At 40.2% G+C, this 13277-nt stretch overlaps 2 protein-coding genes across 4 annotated transcripts; both read left to right on the plus strand.

The window, feature by feature from the left end:
* The first annotated feature begins 247 nt into the window (after positions 1-247).
* Positions 248-9334, plus strand: LOC147151554 (uncharacterized). Of its 3 annotated transcripts, XM_086024645.1 has the most exons (8): positions 248-446; positions 4578-4689; positions 5317-5460; positions 6559-6672; positions 6741-6902; positions 7110-7235; positions 7766-8011; positions 8655-9334. In XM_086024645.1, exons 1-7 carry the CDS (start codon positions 334-336, stop codon positions 7982-7984), a joined length of 990 nt encoding a protein of 329 aa, XP_085880771.1. In that variant the 5' UTR covers positions 248-333; the 3' UTR covers positions 7985-8011; positions 8655-9334. The 3 variants fall into 3 exon arrangements, with proteins under 3 accessions (XP_085880771.1, XP_085880770.1, XP_085880772.1); XM_086024644.1 differs by having other exon boundaries at positions 7766-9334; XM_086024646.1 differs by having other exon boundaries at positions 6744-6902; positions 7766-9334.
* A 1835-nt stretch (positions 9335-11169) lies between these two features.
* Positions 11170-13013, plus strand: irg1l (immunoresponsive gene 1, like). Its single transcript, XM_086024647.1, has 5 exons — positions 11170-11191; positions 11768-11839; positions 11915-12102; positions 12393-12484; positions 12803-13013. The coding sequence occupies exons 1-5, from the start codon at positions 11170-11172 to the stop codon at positions 13011-13013; spliced, it is 585 nt and encodes a 194-aa protein (XP_085880773.1).
* The last annotated feature ends 264 nt before the right edge of the window (positions 13014-13277 follow it).

Below are 13277 nucleotides of genomic sequence, written 5' to 3' on the forward strand. Positions count from 1 at the left end.
ATTCAGCTTCTTACTTCCTCTCCTGCTACAAAACATTAAACATTCATTGATTCAAGTCACCCAGGTAACATTTGAAAAAGTGTGCCATCACCTCATGCAATTTTCAATATATTTGCACATTGAAGCAAAATGGTTCCAAACCAAAACAGTGTATCATTGTCAGAGCGTCATTTCCTCTTCTCAAACTTTCAAATCACGTGGCCCCGACCCCAGCGACTTCCTCTTTTGTTACACAACAATACTGACACTTGCTATTTACTTTCCACCTCGGGGGCTGCGAGTGAGAGCCGAAATCTCACTCTTTGTTATTTAGGAAAGGCGATTTGATCAACTATGGATCAAGAGAAGCTGGCTCTGACGTCTTCATCTTCATCAGCGGCAGATGAAAACAAAGACTCATCAGGGACAAGTGAAATGGACCCCATAAAATCATCAGAAACATCATGGTATGTATCCATTATTTTTATTTCTAAGTAAAATACAACACATCAACTGCTAGGGTAGAATAGATATTGATGAGGCATTCTCAACTGATGATGTTATCATCTGTTAGTCAATTTTCATATCCTTTTCATACCTGTTAGTTTTATTTGTATGATGAATACTGTACTAGTAATTTCTTCGATTTTGGAGAAACCATGACCTTGTTGATCACCATTTCAGGCGTTTACATATCATTTAAGAAACAAAGCACCAATGAAGAGGTGGAACAAAAAAGTGACCACGGAGTTTCCAATGAGGTCACCATGTGTGATATTATCGAACTTTCCCTCCACGATCTCCTGTCTAGTCATCCACTTGAGGTCACCTGTTTTCCTTTCAATATTGTAATCTCATCATGGTTATGCAAATGATGACGATATGCAGCCAGTTGTCCTTAGATAGCTGCCGTGCGACAGATTTGTTATCGCCCTCTTTATCATAGAACTTGGCAGGGTTATTAACATATTGCTTGGCATGCGGTGGCATTTTGGTGCCCTTCCAAGACAGCTTAGGAAGGGAAACTTTGTAAAAACGGGTTGCAGTTTTTATCAGCTGTCAGAAAAGCAAAATTAGGAGGGATCGACATCAGCATGCACTGCGCAACGTGCTGTCGCAGAATGAAAATTGTGATGGGTTTGGTCCACTCAGTTTGCTTATAACTTACTCATCTATTTATGGCCTTGTGTCGGAGTTTAAATGAATTAAATCATATCTAGACCTGGCTAAGCTTAAAGATGAATTTATATTTTACAATGAAGGAACAACAAAAATAGAGCAAAAACAGCTCACATGATGGAAAACTGCTGAGCTTCTCTTCAAGTCACAACCATTGCCTTCAACTAACATGGAGTGTACTCTGTCTACCATTGTTTTCCCTCGCACCAAGAAAAAGGTCTTGTCTAACTTTGTCCTCCTCTGACTCAATTAACTCATTCGGTACCAGAAATGTTCGGACCCTCTGTGAAATGACATCTAAATATGTCATTGGGATAGAATGAGCTAAACAGGAACGTTCCACCCAACCACAATCATCCTTATCAAGTCACGTGAGAATTTCTGTTATGTAAGAATGTACAGATCTCTGATCGCATAAAGTTTCCAATCACCTAGTAGAGTTTTCCGTACAAATATGTACTGTAATTATGACATATTGAAATATAGTACGTCCACTTCATACTTCTGAGGGTGGTCATTTGAACAAAGGGCTTCCTGCGTGGGTTTTGTCCCACATGCCGATTGTATTAACAAAATTTTCCGTGAACATTATGCATTTTTTTGCAAAAAAAAAAAGATCCAAGAGTAGTATTGTACAAGGGTTACACATGTATATAATGTAAAATTTATATAATGAATAAACAAGAAGTTGTTAGAGTCCCTGTTTCCTGTTAACCGATGCAGTCACAGCAGACCAACTAAATAAGATTTTAGGTGACTTATAACTCCTTATTACTTACCTCATTCAGCTAAGGAGTAAAGTATGAAAAGTAAGTACATGATCTGTGCTTGTATCCTGCAATTATAATAGTACGCATGCTCGTGGATCAGTTAGCCACATTAGCCCTCTAGCATTGGCAACAGCTGTTTGCGGAACTTATTATGTGCACATAAAGACATGTTGTTTGCTATTTGAGTATTTTAACCCCACCTAATGCTGTTTCTCTTCGCTAAGAAATGTGTAAGGTGTGGAATTTGTGTCAAAATGTATGTCGGCTTTCCATGTACATTTTTGAGTACAATTATTTTTTACGGCCACATAGATGGTGGCTTACACTCTTTTTTTTTTTAAGTTTTTGAGTAGCACATACACATCCACTAGGTAACTCAGTGTGCTTCACATAAATAAAAGTTCACGATTTAAAACCTTTGGTTACAACCAAAGAATTCAAATTTAAAAGCAAAGCAAAAAAATAAAAAACATCACACTAAAATTACAAGAGTGTACAGTACAAGAATAATATTTTGGAAAACATGGTGATTTTGGGGGGTGGAGGTTGTATTGTGTTAGGGGGTGTCTTATACCCTGGAAATCACGGTAGGTTCATTAGTGCCTCTAAATTGTCTATAGGTGTGGATGTGTCTATGTGTGATTGGCCCAAGGTGTGCCCTAATATCCACAAACCCCCCCTCAAATCAGATGGGATCGATTCCAGTTCACTTGTGACTTTAATGAGAATATGCAGTACTATATAAATATGAAAGCCTTTTAAACTTGGCAATACAGTTCTTTCAATTCAGTCAACAATAATGCTCATTAATATTCCCTTCAAACCTCGAATGAAGCTATGAACAGTAAATATATTCCAGATGTCCACAACTGCTAAAATGGATTTAAAACTAAGATTATCTAAATATCTGCTGAGTAAGAAAAAATGATGACTAAGATGGCTAGATTGTACAGTTTTGGGTGTAATTATATTAAAATTCTTAATAATGAATCTTTCATTTGCTCCATATTTAGTCCATAACTTTTTTTGCTGTCATTTTAGAGACTGAGCCATTGGTGTAGCAGCTCTCTTTAACAACCTGCAAATAATTGTCAACTTGGCATTTCAAAGTACTCTATCTTGCCTTTTTTTGACAACCCATTGTCCAGAAAAACTGACATACCTGTGCATTGCACGTACAGTAAGTGAATGAAAGTCAAGCGTTTCTGCGGGGGAGTTTGCCCTTAAAGGAGATGAGGTTGCAGTTCTTCCTCGTCTTACTCTTCATGTGTCCCGCAGCATGCATGTATGAGAACGCCCCGGGCGCGACATGCAAAGCTGCGTGTGTTCTTCCAGGAGCGTGTCATCTCTATTCCCTCCCTGCAGGCTTTTCCTCCAAGACATGGCCTCACAACACGACCACTGAACTAGATGCAATGACTAATTAATGCCTGCTAATATTTTTACTTTTGCTGTCATCCAAAATTCTTGAATAGTTATTATTGATTCCCAGTATAATGAAGGTAAACATCTGTTGGCTATCTTGAGTGCCGAATGTGACTACACACACATATATGCGTGTGTGTGCGTGGGTGAACATAATGGCTTGGGTTTTATTCTCCGAAAGTGCACTCACTCTATGCGAGTGGGTGTTAAAAGTACCCTGAGGTTCTTTTGTGCATATGTGTTTGCTTTTATTAATGGAAATCCTCTGCTACTGCTTTCCGCCATTGATGGGAAGTAACAGTAGATACAAATACTTCATTACAGCATTTTTCAGGTATCTGTACTTTACTTGAAGATTTATTTTTCTGCTGGCTCTCACTGTCTCTCTCTCTACACACACACACACACACACACAAACACACGTATAGTGGCGCTCGTGGCAGTTTGTCGAAGTTGATAGTCGGAAATGCTAACGGAAGCCTGTTTGAAATGATAGTCGGGCCGGCCTGCAGGCGATTACTATTTGGTCGGCAGAAAGGTACCCCAGCTGACGATAAAGGCGATAAATGGACCACAATTTTATAGTAAAATGCCCAGCTCTGCATATATATATATATATATATATATATATATATATATATACATATATATATATATATATATATATATATATATGTTATATATAGTATATGTATATATGTTATATACAGTATATGTATATATATGTGTGTGTGTTATATACAGTATATGCATATATATATACAGTATATGTATATGTACGTATATGTGTATGTATACTGTATATATGTATATGTATGTATACTGTATATATGTACATGTATATATATGTATATATATGTATGTAGCCGCGTGTGTGCTTATATGCATATATTTGACATTCAAACTCTCTCGTTAAACGGAGGGTGTGCGTACTTTTGTCCCCTTCTGCTTTTCGCTTTACTTTGTGGCGGTGGTCACGTTGCTTTACAGGCTTGACCAGGGATAGGGAACCCTGCTTCCTCGAGAGCCATATCCAGCCTGTTTTGGACCTCTCCCCACTACAACACAGTTGACTGAAATGATCAGGATAGTTTCAGACTCCTACCGAGCATTTGAATCAGGTGTGTTGCAGTAGGAAGGGATCCAAATCAGGCAGGATATGACTCTCGAGGAACCGGAGTTCCCTACCCCTGGGCTAGATGGTGCGTGTTTGATGTCTTCCAGGTCACCGTCGATGGAGCAGCATATCACTGACAGTATGAGCATCACCTCGGCTGACCAGGAGAAGCTACTGCTCCTCAACAAGAACACGGAGCTCCGCAGAGTCAACAAAGAGGTACAACTTCACCGTCGCCGGTTCCGTGCTCTCGTATGTATTGCCGACGATGTTAAGGACACGGTTCTCTGTGAAAATCAGAGGATGTGGGCGGTGTGTGAAATATTGCTGCCGAGATGTCAAAATGATGTATTTTCCCCACGAATCATACAACCTTGAGCTACTTCCTGCTTTTAAAGAAAGAAGAAAAATGATTCACTATTCTGATACGGCTATTATTTATTCCCTTATATGAACTTACCCTCTGATGAATGCCCACATCAGTATGACAGCAGTATTAATGTGATGGTGGAGTGGATAAAATGTTCAGTTGTGTTTTTTACAATACAGTACTCTCTCTTACTGTCTTTCATCAATTGAAATAGGCAAAAAAGAAAAACAGTTGTGTGTAAAAATCCTTTAGCTGCTGACTGAAATATATGACGAACTATACCAAAAACTTTGGTATATTTGGATTTGTATAAATTCTGCATTAAATGGAATCGCTCATTTGCACTGAATGTACTCTATGGAAAGCTTTTTTTAACCGCCATATCAAGTTGGGTATGTCTGGCCACTCCTCCACTTGCCCGACCGAGTACAAAATCCAACAGCGTGGCAATAATGACGTTGATTTGAATGTTGCAGCTGCTGAAACTGAATGAGGAGTGGGACCAGATGTATCGCAATACCACCCTGGGATTGCAGCAGCGGCTGGAAGGTTTGGAGGTGGAAAACGCCACCCTCAAAGAGCTAATTGGCAAACTACTGCTGAAAGTCCAGAACCAGCAGGTAAAGTCATTTTCTAGCGTCATGTTAGCACCGCCCCCAAAAACGGAGCCCTTAGAACAACAAAATGTCCTTCTTCCTTGCCATCGACAACCTCTCTCAGTTCAACACAAATGCTTCGAGGACCCCTGATATTATGGGGTGCAAACACGAATTACTTTACAGTTCATGATGCTAAGAGACAACTATTTCATGTCGTTTTTGGGTGAGGGTTTTAATAGTTTGGGATTTTTCAATATAGGTTGTTTTTATTTCGTTTTGACGTTTGTTTTTTTTAATTCAGTTAGTTATTAGAACATGTTTCTTAGTTATCAGTTTTTGTTTTTTCAAAAATGCTCCTTTTTAGTTTAGTTTTTATTAGTTTTAGTCTTGGTTTTAGTTTTTTATATATATGAAGTATTTGTGAGAGCAAAATAAAAGAAAAAGGTAAAAGTATTTTGCAATGAAGTAAAGTAAAATGCAATTACCAAATGACTGTTCGACCTTCTTTCTTCTCTATGGCCGAACCGAAATAGATACATTTAAAATAAACACTGTAAGGTTATGTACGAAATCAATAGAATGACACGAGAACGGGGGTCATTTTTCCTATAATTGTAGTTACTTACAGTTATTTTTTATAAATTGTTAGTTATTGTTTTTTGAATAGCACGATCATTTTTATTTTATTTTGTTAATGAAAATGTTTTTTCCATGTTAGTTTTCAGTATTTTGTTCGTTTTCGTTATCTCGCTAACCTTAATGGTGGGTGAGGTAGAATTGTCCATATACGCTTGGCTCGCAACCAGTCCGGTGTGTATCCCACCCCTCGTTCAAACTCCAAAGTCAGGTGGTTTAGGCTCTAACCCATCCATGGCCCTAATTAGCATAAGCACGATAGAAAACTGATAAATGGTGGTACAATTGCATACAATTCTGGAAAAATAACAATAGTGTGCCTTCTTTTGTCCAACATCTATAGACAAACTCGCCTACTCTGAAATGTTGAAGTCTTCCCATTAGGGCGTCAACGGCTATGGATGTAGACTAACATGTTGTAAACTAGCTATTTGCCCAATTGAGATTGTGACTGATTGCTAACGTTTGCCTCTGTGCGTGCAGAGTGCAAAGGACCATTACGAGCAGGCGCTTATGCTGGAGCTGAAGAAGAATCCAGATCTCAAAGAATATGTGAGGCTCCTGGAGCACCGAAGGCACCAGCCGCCTGTCCGAATGGTATCTTCCCCTCTCTTTTGTATTTGGCGATAGTTTGTGAGCACTGGTGCAAAAATTGTTCCTCATAGCAGGACGGGGTCCGGACGACGACCCCCAACCTCTCCCCCACATCATGTGCCACCTCAGCCTCTTCTAGTCTGGATGGGAAACAGCATTCCAAACGCCTGAACTGCACCCCCCATCAAGAGGTGCTTGATCTAAAAGAACAACTCGAAGCACTGAAATGTCAGGTGGGCTTTTCATTTCAACGCCGAAGCCGAATGCTTTAAACTCACTGTTGCTATGGAAAAGAGCATTTAATTAGATGGACAAAAGCACCACCCAGTGGTTGCCAGGCTCTGTTTTTAAATTTGCTCCAGAGCACAGGAGATAGTTATTCGTATTGATGCATTGTATTGGTATTGACCCAGTGCCATGATGATGCCTTGTGTCCGCAGACCAAGATCTATGAAGCAGAATACCAGACCGAGCATAACAACCACAAACACACACTGCAGGACAACCAAAGGCTGAGAAGGAAGAGGGAGGAGATGCGCCAACAGGTGGACTTAATGCAAGAGCAGGTAGGGTTCAAATCGTAGGGAATGCTCACTTTGCTTGGCTTTCACAAGCAAAAGTACAGTCACAAGCAAAAGTACAGTCCTCTCGCTTGCTGCTTAAGTAAGGTCTTTACTGCTAATAATGTTCCTCATGTGAAAAATTACGAATCGCACAGATGACACAAATAAGTTGCGTTTCCTCATAAAACCTAGCAGAGTCATTAACAGATGATTACAATTGCTCAGATTCTTCCTGCTGGTCACATATGGCCTCTTGTTGCTATGCAGAATTTATAGCGCACACTCAGAGAGCTAGCAGGGAGTCAAATAGACACTGCTCTGAAAAGAGAATGGGAGCACTCAAAGAAGAATGTCACTTTTTTTTTAGGCTGTATACGTTGATTTTGCCGGGGATTTGCTTTTTTGAATTGAATTAAAAATACTTATTGGTAAGTAAGAAAATGGAAGAAAACTAGCGATAAACCCACAATGACTGTGTGTATACACACACACCTTCATCTCATACATTCATACATTTTGATCATTGGTCACAGCTCAAAGTATACGAGGATGATTTTCGACGAGAGCGATCGGACAAGCAGATGCTGCAGAGGCTGCTGCTGAAAAAAACAGCACCCAACAAGGACCCAGTGCTGGTTCATCGCTGCAATAACGGAACGCAGTCGCCAGGAGGCGACAAGTGGACACAGACTGCAGCCAGCACGCAACACCATCCGCTCTGTCCCAAGCACCAAAATAGGGGCAAAGACTGAGGAAGGAGGAAAGCGTGCACTAAAAAGGTTCAAGTCTTATTCATTATGTCTCAGAATGGCCGCATAAAATACTGATAATATTTTTTGATAATATCATAAATATATATTTAGAATACAGTATCATAGCAAACAACTTTGGAATATGTATGCATGCATCTCTCTCTCTCGCTCTCTCTAAATTAAATTACAATGGACCCCCACATAATCGCAATTTGGCATCCACGGATTCATCTATTTGCTATTTTCTTTATTTTTTTCGGTTTTAAATTTCTACCCCAAATTTCTCCTCGTTTGTGGAAAAGGCATATTGAAGGCTTATCCTCACTTTTTTCGAAGAATTTGGGGGATTTCAAAAAATGGATTTATTTTTATGTTCACAACTGCTCAGGGCTCAGGTAACAACCAATCACGGCTGACCTGTTTTCTGAAGCTGAGCCCTGATTGGTCGTTACCTGAGCCCTGATCAGTTGTGATGTCATTTTCAGACGACAAAAGTGACAAAATGGCCGCCCCCTGAGATGGTTAAAAAGGGGTGGATTTTGCGGCTTAACTCATATTCCACAAATGCACTATTAATCAGAATGCAGTGTTTCAACTAGTGGGCTTGTTATTCTGTAAAAAAAATATGTTTGGGTTGATTTCCTCATTAAGCGTCTCACTTTGGCTCCAGCACGACTCAGATGAACGAGGACAGCGGAGGCCTCGTGGAGCTCTGTGCCGTCGTACACTCCACAGCCTGAGAGAATAATGGCTACGCACTTTACCATGGCGCTGCTAACACGCACACAACCACACGCACATACACGCACACACACACAATGTCAGGTGTGGTCTCCAGAGTGTTGATGATACTTGTTGTCAGCAGCAGCCGAGAACACATACAGTATATACCAGGGCTTTGCTAATTGGGGTCACATCAGTGGTTTGGGAACGGCCGGAGATGTGGTGATGTGCCTCGGTCATGACATAAAGGACAAAAATCACAACTTGTTTTTTGGTTCTTTGATGCTTTGCTAACTTCTCATACATCTTAAGTAGGACAGATGCAACTAATAATATATAAACAGTTAAAGTATATTTAGAGATGTGATCATCCTGTGTTTTGTTTGTCTTATGTTTTTCAAAACTGTTTAAATGTTTCTTAAACAGTGTTGGTACAATTTATAAAAAATATGGTGACAATTTGACTTCAAAATTTCCTGTCAAATTTTTGTATTTGTTGTTGTTCTTGTTCTTGAATTCTGGTTAAATTGAAGAATCCACTGTAATTTAACACAACATTTAAGGAAGCACATTGACTTGCCTTGTGTATGAAATGTGCTGTATAAATAAAGCTGCCTTTCCTTAGCACACATGCTCAATTTATTTTACTTTCTATTTATTTTACATACAACAAAAATGCATCAGGCATTGACATGGGAGGCTTGTGTGGTGCCCCAAGTGAAGTCAAATTTGTTGTCTGCAAAGCCAATTTACAAATGAGTAAGTATAAAACCAATATGACACTAAATGTATCCTTTTTCTTTAAAATAATGAATGTGGCCTTGTTATTTACCTTTAGACATAGTTAAAACTACATAAAAACAGACAAAAGGAACAACCACTTGGATCTACTTTGTGCGTTAATGTTACAAAGCTGAAAACAGCATTGAAACAATCTCACCTTGAACACGTCTGCACAATTTGTGTGATCAGCCGCCTCTCCTTGCAGGAAGAGATGTGACAACTTGTGAGGTGAACGCTCACTTTTATTTGCTTCTCCAATCCAGTCTCATCCCACCATGCACGATGAACTCATGCCATGAACCCCGACTTTTAGAGCACGAATATGCTGAATCGTCACTCTAATCCTCGGGTTCTTGTTTTCCAGTGAACAATGCAACTATTGAATGATGATTTCAGAATTCTGTTTGTTTTATTGTTTTTGTTTCATGCTCACTTTGACTGTTGCTACATAATGTAATGCGCATTATATTATACAGCATGAACATAAACATTAACCAGTGATGTCATTATTCGTATTGAGTTGTTTTCCCTCATTTTTGTTTTTTGTAGTCATGGCACTGTGAGTACGAACATTTCCGAAAGATGAAAAGAACTGATTCAATAGAATACATGTTAAACTAGGTTGACCATGACATTGATTTTACAAGCTCCCTCTTCCTTTTGAGTGACAGCCAGTATTTAGTGTTGTTTCCAAGTAACACGACACGTGTGGCTGTGACGTCGGCATGAGGTGCCACATCGGCCCGAATAAAGTGCAGCCGGGTGGAACGTCTCCCTCATCTCTCAGCTGCATGTGTCCGTTGGCGTACTGGGCATCTCTGGCTGTTAGCCTTTTTGATTCAATGGGAGAAGAAGCCGGAGAACCAGTAAGACTAACAGTAGAATGAAGTCTAAAAGCAGATGGATTAAAAATAAACTAATATGGGTCAATTTTAACCCAATCACTGGGTCAAAAAGGGCTGATTACCACCCACTGGTTAATTAGACCTAGCACTTTGGTTACTCTCAAAAATATATCTCAGATATAGGACCCAACACAAACAACCCAGGGATTGGTTTCATGACATTTCATGACTGTTTTTAGAGTAGCAAGCCGTAGCCAAGATTCAAATCCCAGAACTGTGAGGTTGTGATCTTAACCAACTGTGCAGCTGCATTGCACACAGAAATAGGAAAACTAAGAAAAATGTGCAACAACATTGTGTGGGATTTACTATTAATATTGTGAGCACCTGCCTACATGGTGGCGCTGTTATTGAGACCCAAACGTGTTACACTATATGCCATTTAATATTGGAAAAATAGTGCTGTCCATTTACAGAGAAAAAAGTCATTAGCATCCTTTTCGCTTGGACAAATAATATAAATCATTATTTCCTTATTATTGTACTATTCTTATATTACACTATTATTTTGTACTTTGTACCTTTTTATCTAACCTTTTTCTCTTTTCTTGTCAATGGGGGTCCCACACTGCAAGGAAAGTTCACATTTTGTTGTTTTAAATCCTGCCACCTACATAAACAATAAACTGTTATGTACTTGTGGACTGGGACCTAAATGCACCCACACAAAAAAAAAAAACAACGAGTTTTCCACGTTGAATTTCCTCCTCAAAGTCGTCACTGAGTCAACGGTCTGTTTGGACTAAACTTGTTCCAATGACACATTGGACCCCAATGACACCCTTTGACGAGGGGAGTAGGGGGAGGACCTTGCCAAGAACATTAGTTAATTAGCCTGTCACTGTGTCTTTGGAGTACCACACCTTCCTCTTTTTCTTGTAAATAATAATGGATAATAATAATAATAATAATAATAATAATCAATAAAATTGATTTGGATAATGCTGACATGCACACCGCTGAAAGTCCTTCCTTGAACCTGTTGGATATTATGTTGCGAAAAAAAAACGTGCTCTTCCTTGTTCCACTTTTCGTCACCATTGTTTGCCCTTGATTATATAAGGCTGGTCCCCGCTCCACTTAGGCAGCATCAGCATCCGTCTTCATCCAAAGCTCCTGTGTCAAGAAGTAATATAGACGACACACATGACTGAAGCCTTGAACTCCATGCTACAGGTATACATTCATACATTTTGTTTTTTTAATCACAAAACAATTGCTTTGATTTTCTTATGTTTCAGTAGACAATATATCAAACTACATCAATATTTGTATGTATGTGGAAGAGGTGAGATTACACTTACCGGTACTCACCTGTTTAAAATCCAAGCAGGAAAATATATCTGACACATATGAACCCCATGTGACGAAGTATATTCACCCCTGCAGAAAGCCATCACACCAATGTGGGCGGTCAGGGGACTACATAAGTCTGCAGTTGAGGGTGAAGTCAGAGCAAACAAGCTTCGTTGCCACATTGTCCAAAAGCCTCCTTTGCTTCTTTTTTGACGCCGCGTAGTCTTGAAGTACCCCTCCCCTGAGAATACGGTCACGGCAAGTTTTGGTAAATTCATCAGTGACGTAAAGCCTCAGCACTTGTCCTCTGTAGTCCTTCATGGCAGTAAGAGGATGGTGCTGGACAGTATTGGAGTTGGTCTCCTTGGCAGCACAACAGATGTGTTTCAACTGGCGCTGAAGCACTGCCAGGTGAGGCTGGAGAAAAAAGAGAGAAAAATGAAATATCATTTTTTAATTGATTTCTTCTCTAAAATCGGGTGGCATGCAGACAGACGAGTTGAAAAGTGCTTTGGGGTAATCCCGAGTTATTACATTGTTTGTGACCAATGCCGTGGCGTTCTGTCGTGAATGTCAAAGCACCGTATTAAGCAACTGAGGAGCGATGAGCCAAATGAATCACCTTACGGTCTTCTGCGCATGTGTGTGTGTGTGTGTGTGTTTGTGTCAGTGACGACTCCGACTGTTTACCTGTCCTCCAGCTCATGTACGCCCGTCATGACGTCAGCTCAGTCTACGGACTCGAGGGCACCAAGCTCTCGCCAACACTGGCGGCTTTTCTCAACGGGGTGGCGGTGAGCACGGCCAGCTGCAACCGTACAAAAACACCAGACGCCGGTCCTCAAACTAAAATGAAACATTTAGAATTCGTACAAGGAACACTTTCGGGGGAAACAATTTACACAAGGTGTTGATGACACCAGAATGACTTCACTTCCCTAAATTTCCAACTATCAAACCAGCAAATATTGTTTGGCTTCCTTAATAAGCCACCAGGAGCTGAAGGTGACATTTAAAGCCATCGTTTTCCCTATGATTCAAGTTTTCAGCACACACAGAAATAAGCGCCTGGGATTTGAGTGGTATTTGATTATTTCCCTCCTTTGATACGGACCCACTCCATGGACTTTGATGATACATGGCACCCTGCCACTCATCCCTCCGGAGCAGTGCTTCCTGCTGTGCTGGCTCTCAGCGACATGATGCCTGCCAACGGCAAGCCCGGTGGTCTGGACTTCCTGCTGGCTTTCAACGTCGGCGTCGAGATCCAGGGCCGACTCGTGAGGTTCTCTAATGAGGCTCATAACATCCCCAAGAGGTGAGAGTGCAGGAGCGCTGGTCAGATCAAATAACAGCTGTTTTGTAAGGCTATCGAGAAAAATCTTTTTTCTTTGGGAAAAGTTGCCATTTTACAAAAAACAGAGACCGAGGCCGATATTGGGTATGATGATCTGTGTTGTCTACAACATGGCCATGCGGAGAATAGTCACATAAATCACAGACTTTGGGTTCTATTTTTGTGCCCAAGGCAAGTGTAGTGCAAAATGCGTACAAGAATACATAACCGCTGTACAAATTCAAGGCGA

The sequence above is a fragment of the Filicampus tigris genome, chromosome 2 (assembly GCF_054856515.1).
Source record: "Filicampus tigris isolate MCC_2025a chromosome 2, RoL_Ftig_1.0, whole genome shotgun sequence".
NCBI classification, from domain to species: Eukaryota; Metazoa; Chordata; class Actinopteri; order Syngnathiformes; family Syngnathidae; genus Filicampus; species Filicampus tigris.